The sequence below is a fragment of the Dysidea avara genome, chromosome 10 (genome assembly GCF_963678975.1).
Source record: "Dysidea avara chromosome 10, odDysAvar1.4, whole genome shotgun sequence".
NCBI classification, from domain to species: domain Eukaryota; kingdom Metazoa; phylum Porifera; class Demospongiae; order Dictyoceratida; family Dysideidae; genus Dysidea; species Dysidea avara.
The window spans coordinates 30,326,481-30,350,248 of record NC_089281.1 but is presented as its reverse complement, the minus strand read 5'-3'; the positions used below and the strand labels follow the sequence as shown (position 1 = coordinate 30,350,248).

Sequence of the window (23,768 nt, the reverse complement as noted above, 5' to 3'; positions counted from 1 at the left end):
CAGGCTGATGCTCTAGCCACTTAACTATTACTGCCTCATCAAATACACACACACACACACGTATACATGCACACATACACACTACAACACACACACACACACACACACACACACACACACACACACACACACACACACACACACACACTACACACACTACAATACAATACACACACACTACAATACAATACACACACACTACAATACAATACACACACACTACAATACAATACACACACACTACAATACAATCAGAGTACAATATAATGGTCGGCCATCGGCCATTTTCCGACCAAGTGATGCTGTTGACCAATCAATGTAGCCGTTGGTTAGCCATTTGTGCTGATCAAATTTTTTTACAACTGTAATTCTTATTAGTCTTTACAACATGTATTATTATAGTTATCATTATTGTCGTATCGTTACCTTTCCTTACCGAAGCTATTTAATCGCTACGTGAAGTCTCAATCCCGTCAAAGCATCGACTCAATGCGCATGCGTAAGCTAGAGCACTGCACCTCATATTTACCCCAATTATCGATTGTGGGTTACCGTCGATGTTGTGAAGAAGCGATCACTACACTGACTACACGAGTGGCGCTTTCCAGGAGAAAAGAAAGTAGCGTTTGCGAAGTGGAGGTACGATATTAAGTATAGGATGGCCATTTTGTGGTTAGAATCTGTAGAGAATGTACTGGCTGGGGAAAGTGGAATGAAAGTCAGGTGATAAAAGTGTTCTGCACACGGAAAGTTCGAGAGTAAGTTTTGATCTATTGCTATGCACAAGAGAAACTTTAGCAATAGCTAGTTGATAATTTAATCTGTGCTGACTCAACACCACTTGTAACAAAGCATTTAGCCCAGCTAAGTCTACAAACTGGCTATACAATACATTGATTCATAGTTTTTTTTTTGTAAAATATGTATGCAGCAACACACATGTATGATGTATTACTAATAAACAATTAATTCTCTGTAAAATGCATGTGCTTAAAGTTCAGTGATAAGTAGCTGAAAGTGGTCTCAGATTCAATCTCAGAGTGATCCTTTTCCAAAAATTTCCTGGGGGGGCTTGCCCCCAGACCCCCCTAGAAGACTTGTGCTTCGCACTGCGAGGTAAATTGTACACCTCTATCTTATGGCCATGCAATTTCAGAAATGGCCAATCAAATTTACTTTTGATCGGCCATTCCGTCCATGCAATAATTTTCCCTTATATTGTACACTGACAATACACACGCACGCATGCATGCACGCACACACACACCCACGCAAGCATGCACGCACACACACACACACACACTACAATACAAACATACACACTACAATACAAACATACACACCACACTACAATACACACACACACACACACACACACACACACACACACACACACACACACACTACAATACAAACACTACAACACACACACACACACACTACAATACACACACTCTCACGCGCACACTACACACACACAAACTACAATACACACATACACATGTGCACACTACACACACACACTATACATACTACACACGTGCGCGCACACGCACTACATACACACACTACACACAGAGACTAATCTCTGATAGTAGGCAACACTGCCTCACCTGAGAAACACCTGCCCTAGATTGATGAGCTTTCCTCTGGTCACCCCAGTTACCAGTTGCTAGGGAATAGTTCAAACCATCTGTTATCATTCTTGTCTTAATGGCCAACTCCAAATTGAAATCCTACCAGACACATAGTGAACAGTGGTGTACTCTAATTGGACAACTCACCCTTCCTTTATCAATATATTTCTGAGCAAACATTCGTACCTCTTTTGTCAGGTTCTTAAACAATCTATTACAATTGGTAGATTATTAAGGGTATGCAACCACGATAATATACCTACCCTCTGAACAAGAGAGCCAACAGTGGACCTGCTAAATCTAGCCGCTTGTTGCCATAGTGATCCCTGTCATCTAACTCCCTGTGTCCAAGAGCTGCTTGTAGTAAACGGTGTACCATATATCTGTAGAGAGAGGTAAGGAGTGTAATGAGTGACAACACGGGGGTAATGAGTGACAACACGGGGGTAATGAGTGACAACACGGGGGTAATGTCAGGTAATATAATACCAGCAAAACAATGGCTATTTCACACTAACTTCTAAAAACGTCTTATCACATTCAAAGTGTAGTCTTACAAAAAATCTTTCACATAAAGTAGCTTCACTGCATAACCCTCAGTGAGCTCCTTAACATGTAGTGGTCCTTAACATGTAGTGGTTCTTTGTTAGTTTGCCTTCACAACTGATTACGGGTATTGTCTATTGAACTTACCCAAGAAAATATGCTTTCTTTGTTTCACAGAAATTACTGATGCCAACGTGGGGTAGAACTTCTTTCTGTAAGATCTCTCTGGCATATTTAATCCTTTTCTCTCGTGTCACTCCCGGCTTTGCACCTCGAGCACCGATGAAGTTCAGTGCCACTAATTGCTCTTGTACTACGAAGGCCTCATCAAGTGAAGGCTTCAGCTGTAAACAGTAACCAATTATTTTCATAATATATACAATGATGAGTATGCATACAAATGTTTACAAGTGGCAGGGAGAACATGGACAAAATAACTACATGACTAATGTACACTCCTTACACAGACAAAACCCTAGGCTCTTTGTGTCACATCCTTCCTTGTAACTCTCTGACAAAACATTCAGTAGTACCAAGAGTATACAATGGGGAGGGAGGGTATCAAACTGCGCTATAGGCTGTGAAGCACTTCAAACACAGACAAAGTGTTCTATCTTCAAAAACTAGGTAATGGACACAATGAATAGGTGGAAAATGTAACCGTTCATAACCGGAAATTGAAGCCATACAAATGTGAATTATTCACACAATGATGTAATAACTAAGTAGTTTCAACATTTTACATATTTCAACTTTTCTCCCTGTAGCTGTAAGCCACAAAGCTAAATCTTGGTGGGATAGGAGAACAGTTATAGCTCCAACTTTTTGTAAGACAGATTTTTGATATTTTCATTTATTTTGATGCTATTGAGAATTAAAGCATAACACACAGGACAACTTTTCTCAGTGAGACAGCCATCAATACTCATGAAATGTGGTACACATATACAATGCTGCATATGCAAAAAAATTGTAAGACAGAAAAATTGTAAGACAGATTTTTAAAAAACAAATTTGTTCAGGAGTTATAGCTTTTAAAAAACAGAGGAACTGGCCTTAACCTTTAAAGCCGCACAAAAATAAACGGGCTTAAGTATATGGCCAGGTAACTTGGCCTGTCTAACTCCATTAGCCTAATACCAGACATCAAAAGAAAGCTTATTCATTGGGCTACTAAGGGAAGGCTAAATACACACTGTAACAACAGAGGCTTACTTGTTATAGAGCGATAAAGAACGGTGACTGGTTTTATCGCTACGCTACATTCCACGCTTCGTCCGCCATGTTAATTAAAATTTCAGTCACGTGAGCTATATATGGCCTTACTTGCCGTTGAATGGCGAATCAGCAAACGATGATTTGGGATGAATAGGATCAACTGGCAATGAGTTATGGATGATTTTCTAAAGGTGTGTAGAGGATTTGCGTGCTTATAAACTGAAGTGTATTTTCACAGCGTGTTTTGGTCTTCATACTTTCATTGTAGGGTAAATCCCTAGGGTATCATTTTAATCCTTATTACATCACAAGTAAAATGACATTGATTGCAAAGTCATAGGACAAACACTATGAAAATTACAGCCGGCGCTTTGTTTATATCCATGCGTAGCGGTCAAACAAATTATACAGCACGTTACGTTTTTGGAAAGTTATGATGTCCAGCACTATACAAGGTGTTACACGAGTGAGTATCTGACTAGTGCTGATGGCCTGCCACTCAATGTGAGGGACATTGACCAAAAACACCTACACCCCTTAACCCTTATGTAATATTGTGTAACTACCATTTGAGTTCGTAAATAAAGAGATAAGCTGTAATGAATGTTTTACTAAGCCAAATAACAGTAATTGATGCACCAATTAATCTGTAAATAATCGGAAATCAAGACACACAGTAATGTGTTGTGCAGCCAAGTAAGCCAGCGCGTCACACCATGAGTATATTGACAGGAAGAAAGAAAACAGCATTTTCACACGTGCATAGCTCTATGGCCCCCTTCTCCAAAGCACATCCATTTTTGTATTATAGCTGCCCGCCAGGCAGGGTAGGCCACACAGCAAATTTGATTAAATTCGCAACAACCATTTGCGAGATATGGGCGTTCAAAATTTTGTCTTAATTTCTTCATTTTGTTCTTCTTAAGCCGTAGGGGGCTATATACGGAGATTTCAATTTCTTTTCGCACACTTTGCAAACATTGCTATAATACACAAATGTGTAACTTAATTGCAGCGATGTTTGGCACAAATGAAGAGCATGTAACGGTGAATTCGCGTACCAAGTTTGCTACAAATCTGATAAATATCCAAGGAGTTATGAACGTTTATTCATGTAAAAAAAGATAAAACTTTTGTCATGGCTACAGGGTAAAACCAAGGAGAATAACTTGAAAATTTGTGTGTAACATAGGCTAAACAGCTTGGCTTGGCTGCTTTTGCAATTCTGATAATTGACAAAATCTCTATCGATGGATCACTAGTTTCTATCAGTTGTTGCTATTAAACAGAATACTAAGTACTGAATGTTCTATACTTTTGGTTTGGCTCCATCAAGTTTGAAAGAATTTTATTTCAGCAAAAAAAAGTGGTGAAGCACTGGCCTCACCTACTCTGACACTGATAACATGTTATTAACATGAAAACACCAAGAAAACATGATTGTTCCAATGGAAAACACATGTTCTCCAAATTTGCTTACCATTTCCATCATCTCATGATCATCAAAGTCATAAATGATGTGTTCCAGAATGTCTCGATCTGATACGAAGCCAAGAGCACGAAACACGATCATTATTGGTATCTCCTGTTTGATGTACGGCAATGTTGAAATGATTCGCTGACCCATGACACTCTTACGGCTTCCTGTGCCACCTTTAGCAAGCAAGCTCACCCATAAGGTGCTAACAGGACGAGATGAGTTCTCTATGTAGGACCGAATTTCTGCTGTGTAGGCATATTTGGAGTCTTTCTTCTTGAACACATAAACAGTATTAGTAGCCATCTTTTCTTGAGCAATTAGCACTTTCTCTGACCCATTAATAATGAAGTAACCTCCTGGGTCGAGAGGACACTCATTTAGCTCAGTGAGGTCACGATCTGTCAGCTGGTTGAGCAGACAGTAAGTGGACCGCAACATAATGGGTATTTTGCCAATAAATGTTTTTTGATGCATTGTCTCCTTCGGATCCTGTCCATCTTGTAATACAGTCTTTGTGATGTCCACATAGAGTGGGGCTGAATAACTGGAGGGAAACATGACAATAACACAACACTGCCTGTCTACACAGCACATAGTTGGCCATTACATAACAGCATTAATATCAAACGGTACGGTAGTACTGTTAAAGTAGGAATCGCCCCAAATATATTGTGTGTCGTCCAAAATTCTGCCTTTGAAAACATCCTAGAGACATCTCACGTGACAAAAATCATCTTTTATGGAATAGTATTAGTCCACATAATATATAATACAGCATAAAATATAACAAAGCACTTACAGGTGGCCGGATATAGAATCTATTTTAAAAATTGCCACAACTCGAAATGTAGTCTCACTGCCTGATTGATTGACTACAGTTGCAAGGCTAGAGGCCAAACAAAGCAGCACACAGCCACCTTTTTTATGCCACAATACCAAACTCACCAGTGGGATGTGCCTTTGGGGTTCCGACAAGTGTAGGCCCTCTGCATCTTGTCTTTTCTTTTATCTTCAATCAGGCTGCTTGTCCTTTTCTTCATCCAATGAAACCATACCAAGGTATTAATTTTCCGTATCAACACTTTCTTTCAGCAGCATATTTAAATGCCACAGAATTATTTCAGAGCTGGATTTCAGAAGCGCTTCAGTCCTGGTGCTACTATAAGAGGTACACTAGCTAGATATCTGTAACTTCGTGATTGGGATCCTGTTCACAATAGGTTTGCGACCACACCCATCAAATAAAGATCTAGGTGGACTAATAGCGATAGAGTATGGAGATCACACCTCTTTACAATCTAGCTATATCAGAGCTTTCCACAGCAAAATAAAGTAGAGCGGTGAAACTGTCAATTTGCTACCAACATCAGTCAATTTGTTAATTATATACATTCCTTTTACCACATCAAAGGAATTGTGAGTAAAGTAGAGCAGTGCTGCACCACTTTACTGCTCTTTAGGGAAGCCCCTGTATATATATTTAACAGTAAGTAGGAATCTGCCAATGCCAAAGTAGGGACTTTCCCACCGAGCTATGCTGTAATACCATCATTCATCTCTTGTTTCACTACTTGCATAGATCCCTACTTCACTTTTAAATTAACAATTTGGATAAATTATGTCCCTTAGTCTTGCCAGTACATTATAAATACATCACCACAATCTGTAGAATGTGCAATGACAATATTTATTTTCATTACTTACAGTATCAGGCTTGGGGTCAAATACATGAGTATTTGTATTTAGATGTATTTAAATACTATTTTTGAGTATTTGTATTTTGTATTTCATACTTTCAGAGTATTTGCATTTAAATACTTTTCAAAGTATTTGACCTCAAGCCTGTACCGTACAGCAGGAAAGTTTGGCGGGGATAAAGTTTGATGAATTTGGTGAACGACTAGCTATTCGCCAAACTAAAACCATCCAAACTTTCCCACTTGTCCACTTTTAATATCACGTGAGTTGGAATAAACACATGTCTTGGGAATCTTGAAGTATTTTCGAGTTGTTAAGAAAACCAAGCAGTCAACTCCATCAAGAGAATCTAACCTATGAATCCCAATGGACCATTATGTAATGTGATAGCTACCGTCACTCACCATTGCTGCGGTAGCTCGATGAAAAGGTCAGCGTTGCAAACGTCTGCCGTATGTTCTTTCTCCATTGAGGGATTCGACTACAGCTACTGCTAGCAGGTCATGTCCGTTTCCAGTTTCTAGCTCTCTCAGTGCCCAACTCTTCACCAAGAACGATCGCCTTGTATATATGGAATCACATCGTCTGTACAACAAAGGTATGTCTGCTCATCCTCACGGTATGCAAGTCCACGCAGTGGGGTCACTATGATGAAGAATGCTGATATGCGGCTCAAGAAATGAAATTAATTAGTGAAGCGGCGCCGGTTGGTTCATTAATTCGCCAAACCTTTTTTTGCCATTTACTTTTGATAGAGAGAGTTTTCCAAACTTCATTCCCACCAAACTTTCCCGCTATATGGTACATTACAACTGAAGACATATTACACTGACTGTGTAGCTTTGAGCTATACAACGTCAAAAACATCATCAGGCAACAAAACTTGTGTAAGACTCCGTCATGATTTACGTACACAATCCAGTGAGCAAGTTGTACTATTCTTAGTAACTGCTTTGGTTGCAGTTTAGTAAACCACTTTATGGAATTCATACTCTCACCACAAGATATATTTATCCTTGCCTATCTTACAGTGTATTTCAGACAAATTGCTCCTACGAGAAACTGTAAGATGGGAAGTACAACTCACTTGGTGATATTATTGGTACTGCTGTTGGTAACTTCTACTAAAGCTCATGTGAGTTCACTGTATATAACAAGTGCAGCCCTCCTAACTATTATAAGATCAAAACTGATAATACATGAAACATGCCTACAAATAATTATTATTATATTTGCAGAAGCGATACTTCTCAGCTAAATATCTGAAGGCTTACGGATACCTCGCACCAAATTGTGGACTGCTACCTGATAAGTCATCTATTGAGTGCACTTATTCCAGTCCCTTCCAACAACTACTCACAGTTCCAGTACTTCCTAAAGACTACACATCAGCTGGTACCCATGTGATTGCTGAAGTGAAGTTGGGTATTGACTCAGCTCGTGCTAACAAACATGATACCGACTTCTATCTGCTTCTTTCTGATGGATATTATGCCAATGGATTTGGTATTTCAGATCGTATCAGCTATGAAGCCCACCATGGACAGCCCTGTTTCCACTTGGAGGGTGTTCCCGGAGTTTCACTAGTAAACAGAACAAATCATCTCAATGGACCAAAGGTTAACAGCAATAATCCAGTCCCACAACAATTTGACTTCTTCTTCAGTACAAAGCAGAAATGGGGCAGTTGTATAACTGCCACTGCCTATGAAGGAAGCTACACTACCTCGGGGCATTACACTACTGAGTTACAAGCAAACAATGGACTCTACTTGGATATCTACTCTGATGATGATCGTGGTGAAGTGTATAACTTCAAATATATCATTGTGGACATACAAATGGACTACTAACCATACTTGTGTAGTTAATGTGTGAGATAATGTAATACACTATTGTTGTCTTTGTGGTGACAAGAGCAAGTTATTCAGCACTACTAGTAATGTATAGGTACAGGCCAAGCCATAAACTGGCATAGATATATGCTTTCGCGTATTAAAGGTTATGTTTTAGCTGGCAGCCACATGACTGCTGAAGGCTCACATGTGTCCAACAGTTAGTGTAATGTCTGAACACTGATTATTGAAATTCCATTATGTAACACGTACTCAAAAGTTGAGTATTAATACTTTACGATGGAATTGTGATAATGAAATCATTATCATCGTTTACAAACAACCAAATGACTTGTTGCACACAGTAACTAGTTGCGTGCAGTCTTCTTAACCACTTGATAGAATTCACACAATACGCTACCCACATACCTATCATTGTGTTTACCTACTGGACAAGATTGTTGGTATATAATGTGCGGACTTATTCATTGTGTTAGTAACAGGAAACTGTTAGCGACTTAAAATGGCAACTACAGGTCAAATATTGTACTGCTGTGTACTGCTGTTTGCAAGTAGTAATGAAGCTCATGTGAGTGTGAATAGATACTCTACAACACTATATACACTGGTAGTGTCTATTAGATGTACATCAAAAATACTAGCAATGTATATAGCATAGATTTATATATTTTTACAGAAGCGATACTTTTCAGCGGATTACTTGTACACAAATGGACACCTCACACCAAATTGTGGGCTCCTATCCGATAAATCTATTCAGTGTAACTATTCCAGTCCTTTCCAACAACTACTCACAGTTCCAGTACTTCCTAAAGACTACACATCAGCTGGTACCCATGTGATTGCTGAAGTGAAGTTGGGTATTGACTCAGCTCGTGCTAACAAACATGATACCGACTTCTATCTGCTTCTTTCTGATGGATATTACGCCAATGGATTTGGTATTTCAGATCATTTCAGTTATAGATTTAACACTGGCCAGCCTTGTTTTCACCTAGAGGGTATTCCCGGAGATTCACTTGCAAACTTAACAACCTACACCAACGGACCAAAAATTAATGTACACAATCCAGTCCCACAACAATTTGACTTCTTCTTCAGTACAAAGCAGAAATGGGGCAGTTGTATAACTGCTACTGCCTATGAAGGAAGCTACACTACCTCAGGTCACTACACTACTGAGTTACAAGCAAACAATGGACTCTACTTGGATATCTACTCTGAAGATGATCGTGGTGAAGTGTACAACTTCAAATATATCATCGTGGACATACAAATGGACTATTAACCATACTTGTACTGCTAATAAGTGATGACATATTTAGAGTGTACAATGTTTTGTTAATACACTTCATATGTTCATTCCCACACAAATAACACAGTTGGGTGACATTAATAAACTGACAATGGTTGTATCATACATCCAATATACGTTAATGAGGTTTAACCATATTCTGGCCAGGACAAGCAGCATAATGCCAGCTTGTCTATTGGGCTAGCACAGGCAACCACAGAATGGAGACTTCCTACACTAACAGATTAGTATAATTGACCACACACAAAAACATTTTCTGTCAAGTCAGTCAGTGTATGTGACTAAGCGCACATGACCAACACATGACCAACACATGACTAGTGCATGGGACTAGCTAACATTTCTTAGTGGACAAAAGATGTATAGGTCAGTCATCATGATATATAGGTCAGTCATCATGATATATAGGTCAGTCATCATGATGTATAGGTCAGTCATCATGATGTATAGGTCAGTCATCATGATGTATAGGTCAGTCATCATGATGTATAGGTCAGTCATCATGATGTATAGGTCAGTCATCATGATGTATAGGTCAGTCATCATGATGTATAGGTCAGTCATCATGATGTATAGGTGTTGCTAACATGTCACAGCTTTGTAATCAGGTGGAAATTTCAAATTCAATTATTCACTGAGGAATTTCACACCACATACTAATTATTAAAGCTGCCATCAAAACGATAATTACCTTAGTCAGCACATTCACAACTAAACATTTCAGAAGGCTCCATTTGTCAGTTATTAATCGTCAGTTATTAATCGTTTGTGAGGATCTGATAGATACACTAGCGAGAGATTTCGTATGGTGAACCATTCGCGATCGAAAACGGAAAACTACGAAAATTCTAAATATCGCTCGTACGGTGAACCATGCCACGGGGTACGTGCACGAAAATATCATGCCACTTCTAAATATGGTTCGTACGGTCAACCATGCCACAGAGTATGTGCATGGAAATATCACGCCATTTCTAAATATGGTTCATAAGGTCAACCATGCCACGGTGTGTGTGCACGGAAATATCATGCCATTTCTAAATATGGTTCATAAGGTCAACCATGCCACAGAGTATGTGCATGGAAATATCACGCCATTTCTAAATATGGTTCATAAGGTCAACCATGCCACGGTGTGTGTGCATGGAAATATCATGCCATTTCTAAATATCGCTCAGTCGTAAGGTGAACCATGCCAGGATTAGATTGCAGATGGAAAGAGAAGAAAGATTGAGGACAAGGAGGGAGCAGTACAGAGCCAGGCGGAATAGGGAAACCCCCGAGCAAAGAGAAGAGCAACTTGCAAGACGTAGGGAATATGATAGAGGCAGGTATGCACAGATGACTGTAGATCAACGAAGGGCTTTGTCGAAACGAAGAAGAGAACGTGTTGTATCCGAAAGGAGAAGACAAGGAGAACAAGTTGCTGCTACGGATTGCAATGATAGTGCTGTTACATGCCAACTGCCATCATTTGACGACCCTTCAGTTGTTAGTAAAATCGCTACATTTCATGACGAATTAATGTCGTTGACCTTCCATAAATGCACTGTCTGCCTCGAGAACTTTCCCAGTTTGGTTGTCATACAGACAAACATTCACCGAAGCTTTATTCTCCACAAAACTGGACCCTGGACCAATACCTCCGGAGCTTAGAGTAAGTTACCTACTCATAATTTTATAGATAATGTGACTATCACTGTTTACCCCCACTACCATGAGAACACAGGTAGACATGTATATTTAAATATATAATTTCACTACCAGGGGCTATTTTTGATGCCAAATCCCCACTTTTCCTTTTTCCTTACATGTAAGACCATGGGTATATGGGATATGCATGTGATATTGTAGTGACAGGTGGCTTGTATCACTTTCTCATTTCAAATACACCTCTCTTGCTCATGTAGGGATTAACACAAATAGAAGAAATGCTAATATCCCCAGTACTCCCTATGATATCTATTTATAGACTTCCTCATGGGCAATACGGATACAGCGGACACGTCATCAATTTACCACAGGATGTTTCTGGCTTTGTCAACTCATTACCTCGCCATCCCAGTGACCTTGACATCATTCTGGTGAAACATCCAGATATTTCAGTCACATTGTGACTTCCGTGTGTGTAAACCTGTTGTTCTTTGAGCGTTACAATTTTTAATAGCCAATAACATTTATTTCAGCAGTGTTGTCATAAATTCTGATAATCTTTCATTATTACCTGACGATGATACTATTTCTGATGCACACATGTCTACTGTAGAGTCCAACTCCCCTGTGAGCACTTCTGCACAGTGTGATCATGATCCCGATCCTCAACATTTAACAACCACTTTTATACCTGGAAATTATCAGTCCATGACAGAAGAGGAAAATATTCATAGATCACTAGAAGGGTCATCTTCAAATTTATCTGTCCCATGGCCCACCAGAGATCAAATCCCGATCAATGAGTTTAATACCGAAGGCTATTTTTCTTGTGCTTTCCCAACTTTATTTCCAACTGGCACAGCTGACTTTTTAGCACCACGTTTAAATAAAGTCACCATTGGCAATTATCTAAAGCATTTACTTATGTATGATGATGGCAGATTTGCTAATCATTGCCGATTCAGGTACTTCGCTTTAAACACAGAGATGCGATGGAGAGCCCTTCAAACAGGTAGAATTTATGTTCGCCAAAATCCCAGTGATCAGCATTTATCCATAGATGAACTCCGTGATATGGTTGGGACAGAAGGTGAAAACTTTTCAAACCGTGTGCTTCATAATGCAGCCAACTTACGTAGTACTCGCCAATATTGGATGCGCCAAAGAAGCAGACTTATATCTATGGTAGATACCTTGGGCATGCCGACAGTATTTTTTACCCATAGTGCTGCCGATTTTCATTGGCCTGAACTTACACGTCTTTTTCGTTCCTCTGATAGGGATCATTCAGATAGTCAAAGAAATTCTGTTACTGAAAATCCAGCTTTAGCAGACTGGCATAGAGTCCAGAAGTTTGTTGATCTTTATTATGTGGACATACTTGGATGTACAGATTTTTGGTTATGTTTTGAGTGGCAGCATCGTGGCAGCCCTCACGTACACGGCTTGGCATGGTTGAGTAATGCTCCTAATGTGGAAGAAGTACTGGCTTCACATGACAATCTTTCTCAAAAACAAGATTTACTTAGGTTTATTGATTCATTAGTGTCCACAACCAACCCAGCTGTATTGCCTGATGGTAGTAACTTACAAAGTGCTCCTCTTCCAATGATTAATCCAAATGTATGTGCTCGTGTATATTCACAAATTGAAGATTACCGGTATGACCTTGCTGAACTAATTGCAACTTGCCAACGACATACTAAATGTTCCACTAGCTACTGCCTACGTAATAAAGAAGGCCAACAAGTTTGTCGGTTTGGTTATCCTAAACCACTGCTGCTTGACACTACTATTAGTAACGAGAATGATGAAACAGAAGTGCTCACTGCACGAAATGATGGCTTACTAAACAGTTTTAATCCAATTCAATTATCTGGTTGGCGTGCTAATGTTGATATGAAATATATTGCATCTAGACAAAAAGTTATTCAGTATTGTGCTAAATATGCAACGAAAAGTGAGCCTAGATCTCAACCCATGAGAGAAATATTTGAGAAATTTGTTCATAGCCTAAAAAATGGCAACACGTCTCTTACAGTTGTGCAGAAAGTGTAGCGCTAAAATGAAGATGGCTAAATGTCCGAAGAAAACTGTCGCACAAGTTATCCTTGAAGATGACAAAAACAAAGAATATAAAGTCACCATTTTCAATGATATTCTAAATCAGATCTTGGTGTATGCAGTGCCTCACACAAGCAGCATCAACCTTGAAGACCAGTTGCTGTCAGCACCTGTACTGGTGTATACCATTAATTCAAAGGACACAGTTACTTCCGTATCACAGGTTGCGTCATGAACGTACTGCTTATTAAATGACACTTGTACAATTATTGCTTTATGTACTTTGCAATTATTCATTTTTTGTGGCAATATCATCTCAATCCATTATAATGCATGAGCATCACTACTTAACTTGATCAGGCTCGCCCCTCGATGCTATAGCATCTGTCTAGTAGATTTGAAATCATCTACACCAAAAACTTGGGAAGTACAACCCAGTGACCTCTACAAATTGCCAGGTGGCTCAAGGAGACCACAAAGGATGCTGGGATAGATACCAGCATTTTCAAGTCACACCCTGTACGAGGAACTGCCTGTTCTAAAGCAGCTGGAGCAGGTGTTACAACAAAGCAGATACTCCTCCCTAGACTGGTGCTCAGAACGCGCCTTCCAGAAGTACATCACAGGAATTTGGATGGGGATAACAAAACTGGTACAAGTGTTTGGCATCACAAGATGATTAAAATCATACGAAACAGACCCTTCTGAAAAGTAATTACGAATGGTTCAGGACGAAGTGCCAGTATGCTATTTGGAATTACATGTTCCTCCCACCACATCCTGTTTTAATTACTAGTTGGTCTTCTAGCTGAAGACTGAGTTATAGGTCATTGCATTGTGAAAGTCACAAATCAAGAACTACAAAGAAGCCACTTTTATAGCGGACTGTCATTTGATGTCATGTTAATTATTTTGTCACCTGTATAGACTTCAAAATGGCTGTCACATCCTTGGGGATGGATAAAACCCAGAATGGACCAGACCAAAGGTAAATTGCAAAGTCACAATAATAAAAAGTTTGGTGAATCTAAATATATAAAGTTGAAAAGCCATCTGTCCGTCTGACCGTCACGCCGCTTTACTCACCAAACTCAGCAAGATTCAACACAATCAGTGCTGATAACAAAGCACTCATCATCTGACTACTCTAAGATTATTATCACGAGTTCACAAGTGTTACATCCATTCATCCATTGCAAAGCACTCATCATCTGACTACTCTAAGAGTTCACAAGTGCTTCCATTCGTTCTCTACTGTAGAGAAAACTTGAGCAACATTCCTTTGAAAACCACAATACAAACTTTTTAAGTGGTAGAACGCCTGACTAGTGTGTATCGAATCCACATGTTGGCACATTTTTTTCTTTTTAAACAGTACCTTTTGTGCACACCTTTTTAAAACTCAACTTTTAGCTTATAGTATTTTGGCATGCAAAACGCATATAACACAGGATTTTAGTGAAATTAAATGCCCATCATCTGGCAACTCCATGACCTGGCACTGGTTTCTGATTGGACAACTGCTAGTCATCTGAAGCTTAACATCAATAAATCTAGTGTAGTGTGGTGTACAACTAAACCATCCCAAAATGTCTTGTGTCCCTCCATTATTGTTAATGACAATCAGCTAAAAGAAGTCGACCACCAAAAATAGTTATGAATCATTTTTGATAAGCAGTTATGTTGGGACCATCAAGTTAATGATGTATGCAAGCAAGTTGCATATTACAAATATGTCAACTGGCAATTTGCTTGCCCTACCACAAGTACTGAAAAATGTTTGTAGATGAAGACTTGCATGGAACAGATAGTACAAAAAGGTGCATCAAAAAGGCCTCAAAGTGAAAAAAAAGTTATGATCAAGGTGGGGATTGAACCCAGGTTGGTTATAATAACTTGCACTTTAGGGAGGTGCACAAATCAACACAATTGTTTGTGTGTGGAATGTAGCTCAACTTTTCAGTGATCCTTCCTTACACCAGTGCCTTCATCGCTCTATAAAAATACAAACAAAAGGATGCTACAACAACACTGGAGTTGATTCGATTAATTGATTTCATTGTTTATCCTCTAGGTAATCGGCATAAGCTGTTCTTCCTTACCAGAACAACTGAATACATACACAACACAAAGAGCAGAGCATAGCCAAATACAAAACACATAACATAAAGTACATTAGTACTAAAATAATAATAACTACACTACACATACAAGCAGGACACATACAAGCAGGACACATACAAGCAGGATACATACAAGCAGGACACATACAAGCAGGACACATACAAGCAGGACACATACAAGCAGGATACATACAAGCAGGACACATACAAGCAGGACACATACAAGCAGGACACATACAAGCAGGACACATACAAGCAGGACACATACAAGCAGGACACATACAAGCAGGACACATACAAGCAGGACACATACAAGCAGGACACATACAAGCAGGACACATACAAGCAGGACACATACAAGCAGGACACATACAAGCAGGACACATACAAGCAGGACACATACAAGCAGGACACATACAAGCAGGACACATACAAGCAGGACACATACAAGCAGGACACATACAAGCAGGACACATACAAGCAGGACACATACAAGCAGGACACATACAAGCAGGACACATACAAGCAGGATACATACAAGCAGGACACATACAAGCAGGACACATACAAGCAGGACACATACAAGCAGGACACATACAAGCAGGATACATACAAATTTAACACTCGTAATTACCTAAGTACATAGATTTAGCATAATTAACAAATGTAGGACAAGTTAATTTCAAGTAGTGTTGTACCGATTCCCACTTTTTAGGAAAAACCGATATCTGATATTTTTTAATCCTATTTTACCGATAGTTAACTGATAACCGATTGTATGTCTCTACAAGTTACACTTGTGCATGCTCCACTAATAGTACAGCTAGTAAAGCCAATGCTGTGAGGTTAACCTCAACTCAAAGTTGCTAGTCAGACAAGTGGGCTAGGGCTCCAACTATCACTGGTTATTATTGTGGTTACCACAAAACATAAAGAAATGGGATGGTATATTTAGCGGAAATGGTGGAATAGCGGAAATAGTAAAAACGTCGGTAGGCTGGCTAAAAAAATTAATTGCAACCATCTACCAACACAGAACAACACACACACACAATATGCAACTCACAAAACTAGTCACTACTGCTAAACACAACATAGAACCCACCAGAATTGAAGCAAATGCTCTTTGGAGCACTGACTTCTCCAGTATGTAAATTATATAAAGTTTTGTTTACCTGTAGATGGAGCTAGACATACAGTGTAGACAAAGCCAATCTGGACATCAAGACAGTGTGCAGCTAGCTGATTTTAAAGCAGACTTGATAGATTACTGTAACAATTTTTAATGACTATTAAAGATGTTGAAATCATAATAGCTATATATATAACATGAGTATCAATTATAACTCATGTTTTCTAATTCAGATTGTGATTCCAAAGTTACGAAACAAAAGGAGTTTATGTTCATTGTGTAAATATAACACTGTAGACAACAGTTGATACTTAGAAACAAACTCTATGTGTAGTATAGCTACTGCAACCTTGGCTACAGGGACTGTGTGCTTATATACTATTATTATGCTGATTGCTTCATTAATTTGTGAGTTGCATACTCTGTGTGTGTTGTTCTACGTTGGTAGATGGTTGTGATTAATTTTTAGCAAGCCTAGCAATGTTTCCACCATTTCCGCTATTCTGCCATTTCCATGCACTAAATATATCATCGCATATTGGAGCCTTGACACCAGCCCTCCAGTGGTACTTCAGCTGCTGAAGCTGAAATAGACTAATAATCTGCTGGCCACAGCCCATTACAACTAATTTCTGATTGTGGTAAAAGCAGCTTCATTGGTACAACTCTAATTTCAAGTTTACTAGGAAATGATATTGCTGAATTGAATTGAATTCCAATAAGTAGAGGCACTGCAACGAAAATGCTTCCTAGTTATACTGAGAGCTTAGGATGTGCAAAATAATTACCACAGTGTTGTACAAGTGTTGTACAAGTGTTGTACAAGTGTTGATGTCCAAAGACAATTGGAGGATCTAATTGTAATGTACAGCAGCAACAGATTGTAATTATATAATGCCAGGAACTGATAACCAGTTCAACTCTCTGCTATGTAGACACATGATCAAATTTACGTACAGGTTTAGTCTTACTTTAATATCCGTAAACAGTCACACACTCCAGATTTAAATCCTTGTTTCACCTTTTTTTTTTTAATTTATTTGATCACCAATCAAACAAAATTTTCTTGTACTTGTATAATTACCAGTACAAAGTTTGGTCAGGTGATGATCTCCTTGTGTCTAAGCGCTTCCCCTACTAGCTTATAACAGTTTTCATTAAACTCGTTTGTTAACTTTTATAACATAATTTCTGTTACACTCTACACAGAGAGAATGAGCTAGCATACAACGGGCAAAGAGCACGTACATAATGAAGTCAGGTGATAATCAACTGTCTGGTATGGGGGAGGCTATCAACAGTCAGTCTTGAGACATTCTTAATCACCTTGTCATCATCAAAAGTAGGAAAGATGATAAAACACTGTAACAGTATTACTTCAGAGGTTACAGTGTCGGTAGAAAGATGCTGCTTGTTCCATCAACTGTTAAGACATGGCAACCAGCAATCACCTTCCCATCAAAATAGTCAAACATCATCAAGAGTATGGCACTATCGTCACATAATAATTCTTGTAGTTCACTTTACATCTACTACAAACTACTCAGAGTGTAACAACACAATATCAAGGTCAAAACATGGTTTGATTGATATAGACACAGTGATCTTGTGTAATATTGGTTGATGGTGACTAACAGTTCACAAAGAAGGAATGTCACTTATATCCAATTAATATTAGAGTCACTACACAACTACAATGAACAAGTACTTCAAACTGTATAGGCAACTACCATATATAGACATAGGAAGTACCTCATAATTGGGGGGCATCCCCCAGAAATTCTTTAAAATACTATTAAGTATTTTGCGTTGGCGAGATCAAAGCGAAAAGAGTGCTCTATTTTCCATAACACATTCAAGTGTACTATATTTTCCATTTGCGTCACAATAAAGTACAGTTGTGGAAAATAAAGAACAGTTACGCATTGATTGGAAAATAAATATGAAAAACAAGATCACGTGTGTAACATTTATAATCGCCAAAAGTAGCCAAAAAGATACTATTTGCTTGTATAACTACCACAACTGCACTACACAGACACTTACTGATTGTCTGATGGCTGATAACTGACACGTTTCGAATTCACGAAATGAACGCTCCAAGCAAGATGACAAGACAGCACTCCAAACCAGTTAAAGCACTGCTACACTCGTACAATAATAGCACTCGGCTTTGCCTCATGCCATATTAGTCTCTTGCCCACACCCTCGTACTTTTATTTCCATATTGGATGCACGGCGGTGCTTTAACTAGTTTATAATGCTCTGAGGTTGATTTGTGGCAGCAGTAAAATCCATCCAATGAAGGCTTACTTTTTGTAGTTTTACATCTACGTCATTCACACACACACAACACTCCTACCATAGATAATAGTATTTTGCCAAAGTAGGGACTTTCCACCAAGCAAACCACTGAGCTATGCTGTAATACCATCATTCATCTCTTGTTTCACTACTTTTTATTGCATAGATCTCTACTTTATTTTTAAATTAACAATTTTTTAAAAAATATTTAGTTTGTTGTTGTAGCACAGCTAGCTAGTGTAACTTGTGACTGCTCTATTAGAATATCACACATGACTGTTGTATTAGAGTATCTCGAGTCAGCCGAGGGGTGTGCAGCTTGCTAAACCAATAAGAGGTGAGGTCATCTTGTTTACTGTTAAGTAAATAGCTAGATTGTTAAGAGATGTGATCTCCATACTCTATCGCTATTAGTCAACCTAGATCTTTATTTGATGGGTGTGGTCGTGAACCTATCGCAAATGGGATCCCAATCGCAAAGTTGCAAATATCGAGCTAGTATACCTCTTATGACTGAAGGGCTTCTGAAATCCAGCTCTGAAATAATTTGGCATCAAAATATGCTGCTGAAAGGAAGTGTTGATATGGAAAATTAACACCTCGATATAATTTTGTTGGATAGAGAAGACAAGCAGTCTGATTGAAGATAAAAGAAAAGACAAGGTGCAGAGGGCCTACACTCGTCAGAACCCCAAAAGGCACATCCCACTGGTGAGTTTGTTATTGTGGTGTAAAATGGTGATCATGTGCTGCTTCGTTTGGCCTCTACCCTTGTGACTGTGGTCAGACAGGCAGTGTGGCAGTAGAGACTAAAATTTGAGTTTCGGCAATTTTAAAAAATTCTATATCCGGCCACCTGTGTTTTGTTATATTTAATATTTAATACTATATTATGTATTATATGGACTAGTACTATTCCGTAAAATTAGACTCTATTTAGGCTGTTTTAGGTGGGTAATAAATCTCATATACTCCACCTTGTTTTCTAATATACTCCACGCCTTCAGGTACAATACAACATATGCTCAAAATCTAGGTTTACCCAATCGCTATGCATTGTTCACGTGCAGTGATTTAACGAGCGCTATTATTTTGTTACGTGAGGACGTATAGTTGCCATGGCGCTAGTATTATCGCAAGAAAACCAGCTGATTTTGCCGAGCCTACAGCAGAAACAGCCGTGGATGAGGTAAGTAATCTGAGTGTAATGTGAAATAGAGTCTAAAGCAGTTATACGGGCACAATGTGGAGTCTATGAAATTTATAAACCCTTAGGCCCTTAGTAGCACCCTCGCTCGCTCGTGCGATATAGCCCGGGCCTTCAGGTTTATAAATTTCATAGACTCCACATTGTGCCCGTATTACTATTATGTAATTTTCGTCACGTAAGATGTCTCTAGGATGATTTTTAAAGGCAGAATTTTGGGCAGTGCGTGAAATTTTCAGGGAAATCCCTACTTAAACAGTACTACCGTACTGTTTGATATACCCCTGGGGTATATTACTTATATTCCTACTGATATAACTACATAACACACAAGTGTCACACATTACTCCAATAAAACATACAATTACTATTAGAAACATGTTTATAATTATAAACTTTTGGTAACCAAGGATACAACTTAACATACAGAGTAGAGTATTCAGATAATATTTATGAACTTTTGACACAACTTTGAGTAAAAAAAAATTTGTGATTTGAACTGGCTAATTTGCTTTATTGTTGTACAATAAATTATATCAACTTCTGAACTGCCAAATATCACACAAATTAAGCCAAACCATGTACCCAAGCTGTGGCCAGCATATATAACATATGGTATCTTACCCTAATAGAATGTAGACCTACTCACAAACACACTAACTGAATAGTAGAACTTTTCAATTGATCTTTCTATTGGTGAAGTCTTAACACTCGCAATGAGCCTATGAGACTATTATCTCTTCCCACAACATAACTTACAGTACGATACATGCTGTGGAGAATTAGTGACAACACATTTAGCATATAGTTGTTAATTTTAAAAGCCACATTAATGTAGGAAAGATTTAATCCGTTAGCACTAAATCTTTCCTACATTACAATAAAGCATCACTATTTAGTGCCATTTTCTACAGAACCGATTATAATGTGCAGCTCGGTTCAAGTGTCCCATACTACCCTGTGCTAATAATAGTATTACCTGTCAATGTTGTGCTAATAATAGTATTATCTGTCAATGCTGTGTGCTAATAATAGTATTACCTATCAATGCTGTGCTGCTAACAATAACTTACGTGAGATTTCTCAGTCTTGCCTCATTTGGCATCATGGCCACCGGTGCTCCATCCTTCTCCCAATGAGTAGGTTTGCTGAGGTAAATCTGCTCAAACTTCAGAACATATTTTGGTGGCTACAATGAACACATCGTTACTATAAAGGGGAACTTGTCAACACTACAATACAATGAAGTACTGATGGTTGGTTACTGTGTGCTATCTATATAGTGTAATATGATTACTTATAGTATGTACAAGTTGAGTTGGATCCTGAAAAAAAAACAGTTAAAAATTAGAGCTGGGCGATATACCAGTATTGTTAGTAATCTGTGATAATTAAGTCATACAGGTTTTGATACTGCCTGTTTTTTTTTAATACCACCTGTTTTTTTTTTAATACCGCCATACCGTCTGGACATTATGGCCTCCCTGTGGGCTTGTTTCATCCCATATTTAGAAGGTAACCAGACATGTGACAATGTTTGTAGGCAGGTGCTGATGTAGTCAGCTAACCAAACTATGTAAACAAGTTTGTTTGTGGTAATTTGTACCTGAGGTTTGCTGAGCTACCATGGGTATTAATTTTGGTGTTTTTGTTGACAGTTACTTTAATAGACCTTATTCACTGAATTAATTTCATAGCGCTTATAATCCGTTGCGAAGGAGTTGTCCGCCAATATTCGCCATTTGCAGTACCAAAACCATAGTAACATCACAGTTCTCCGCCAAATTCGCCATTTGCAGTACCATAACTATGGTAACATGATAGCAACCGTTGTGTTCGCCCAGGTTTAGAACTCAAAATGGCGTCCGAAAAGCCATTACCATGGTAAATAGGGACCCTTGTATGGCTTCGCGTGACATCAGAGGGCGCTTACTGTTCTAAATGAATAAGGTCTATACTAATGGCTTTTACATTAATACCGTGATATTTAGTAATACCGTGATATTTAGTAATACTGTGATACTTTTTATGAAAGGTATACCATTGGCTATTTTTCAATACCACCCAGCTCTATTAAAAATTAAAAGTGGATTTTTTCTCAAGAGAGTAAACATTTCAGCCAACCAGATGATTAATGGTGACAGCAAAGGTGTCACCAACAGACAGGTATGGTTTGAGTTCAGGAAAGGGATGCAATTAACACTATGCTTTTATGGCTTCCCCATGGGAAATGTATGGTGAAAATTTTGATTGGCCATAAATATTACATCAGACATATTAGAACGAAAAGATTTTAAAATATTCTTAGCAGGTCAAGTATTATTACAAATGAACTAAATTTCAAGATCATGTGTAATTGCATCCATGAGTTATTAAATACTTTTGAGGATCCGGCTCAATACAGCAAAGTTATGTATATACAAACTAGCCACACCCACCTGTGCCTCCCTGTCATCATACTGCGCCTCAGCTTGTAGTTCTATGGCTGCAGTATCCTCTACAATCTGCTGGACTGACATCTGGATGAACTCGTCAAATGAGTCCAGCTGCTGCCTGACAAGCCCCTTCTCTTCAAAGTAGGAACTGATAACAATCCAACAAGCTTCCTGCCACAAGTCTGGTGTAATTTCTTCATCTTCGTCATAGCCAGCTGTGTGAACATTTAAGTTAATAATAATTATTAGGATGGGCTCATCTTACAGTGCCCAACTGGCAAAGGAGATTACATTACACCCACAAGATAAAGTAATTACCATAGTGATATTAAAAATGTTGAACACAGAAAATATCCTCAACCAGGAACAGGAGTGAATATAACACTCGGTCATCGGCTATTTACCGACCAATTAGCAAGATTACCGACCAATTAACAAGATTGCTGACCAATTAACAAGATTGCCGACCAATTAACAAGATTGCCACCCATTTCCTTGTTTGGTCTGACATTTGTCAGGTCAGATAAGGTTGGGTGTAGGCTGTAGTTCTCACCTACATTGTTACTGTTGTCGCTAGCAGATTAAACTAACCAGGTGGAGTCACTGTACACCATAGTGTAAACAAGTATTTTGAGGCAAATAGTGTTGCTGGCTGATTCATGTCGGATCAACCATAAAGCTGGTAAGATCAACACTGAAAAATTATAACAAGCGACCGTCTCACTGCTACATATTGCACATATTTAGTTATCTTGTACATCACACATTTCAATTCATGGCTGATCACATGATGTAAGGAAGTTACCATTCTTTATCCGAAATTATGTCACAGACATAAAAATGGCCGCTGTAATGTGGGGACATTTGTAAAATTTGTATGGGCAACTATGGGAAGAAAAATTTTGAACAGAAATATCTCAGCCAAGAAGGAAGATATCGAACTCTAACTAGCAGGTATGGTTATAAGACGTTACAATAAGTACGTAAAAGCGATTTTCAGTTGATTTTCAAAATAACGCTAGATTCCTATTCTTTCAGCTAATGTATAACCATACCTGCTGGTTAGAACTCAATATCTTCCATCTTAGCTGAGATATCGC

At 38.6% G+C, this 23,768-nt stretch overlaps 3 protein-coding genes across 3 annotated transcripts in view; 2 read left to right on the top strand and 1 right to left on the bottom strand.

The window, feature by feature from the left end:
* Positions 1-23,768, bottom strand: part of LOC136237134 (DNA-directed RNA polymerase II subunit RPB2) — a 44,598-nt gene that overhangs the window by 17,597 nt on the left and 3,233 nt on the right. The window contains exons 2-8 of the mRNA XM_066027431.1: positions 22,672-22,883; positions 21,307-21,422; positions 4,882-5,425; positions 2,331-2,527; positions 1,901-2,020; positions 1,785-1,848; positions 1,614-1,736 (exon numbers count right to left, since the gene is read on the bottom strand). Of these exons, the coding sequence (XP_065883503.1) occupies positions 1,614-1,736; positions 1,785-1,848; positions 1,901-2,020; positions 2,331-2,527; positions 4,882-5,425; positions 21,307-21,422; positions 22,672-22,883 (1,376 nt within the window). The remainder of the gene's footprint in view (positions 1-1,613; positions 1,737-1,784; positions 1,849-1,900; positions 2,021-2,330; positions 2,528-4,881; positions 5,426-21,306; positions 21,423-22,671; positions 22,884-23,768) is intronic.
* LOC136237137 (uncharacterized) lies at positions 3,486-9,830 on the top strand. Its single transcript, XM_066027435.1, has 2 exons — positions 3,486-3,592; positions 9,112-9,830. The coding sequence occupies exons 1-2, from the start codon at positions 3,575-3,577 to the stop codon at positions 9,721-9,723; spliced, it is 630 nt and encodes a 209-aa protein (XP_065883507.1). The 5' UTR covers positions 3,486-3,574; the 3' UTR covers positions 9,724-9,830.
* On the top strand, positions 7,589-8,515 carry LOC136237136 (uncharacterized). Its single transcript, XM_066027434.1, has 2 exons — positions 7,589-7,714; positions 7,818-8,515. The coding sequence occupies exons 1-2, from the start codon at positions 7,649-7,651 to the stop codon at positions 8,430-8,432; spliced, it is 681 nt and encodes a 226-aa protein (XP_065883506.1). The 5' UTR covers positions 7,589-7,648; the 3' UTR covers positions 8,433-8,515.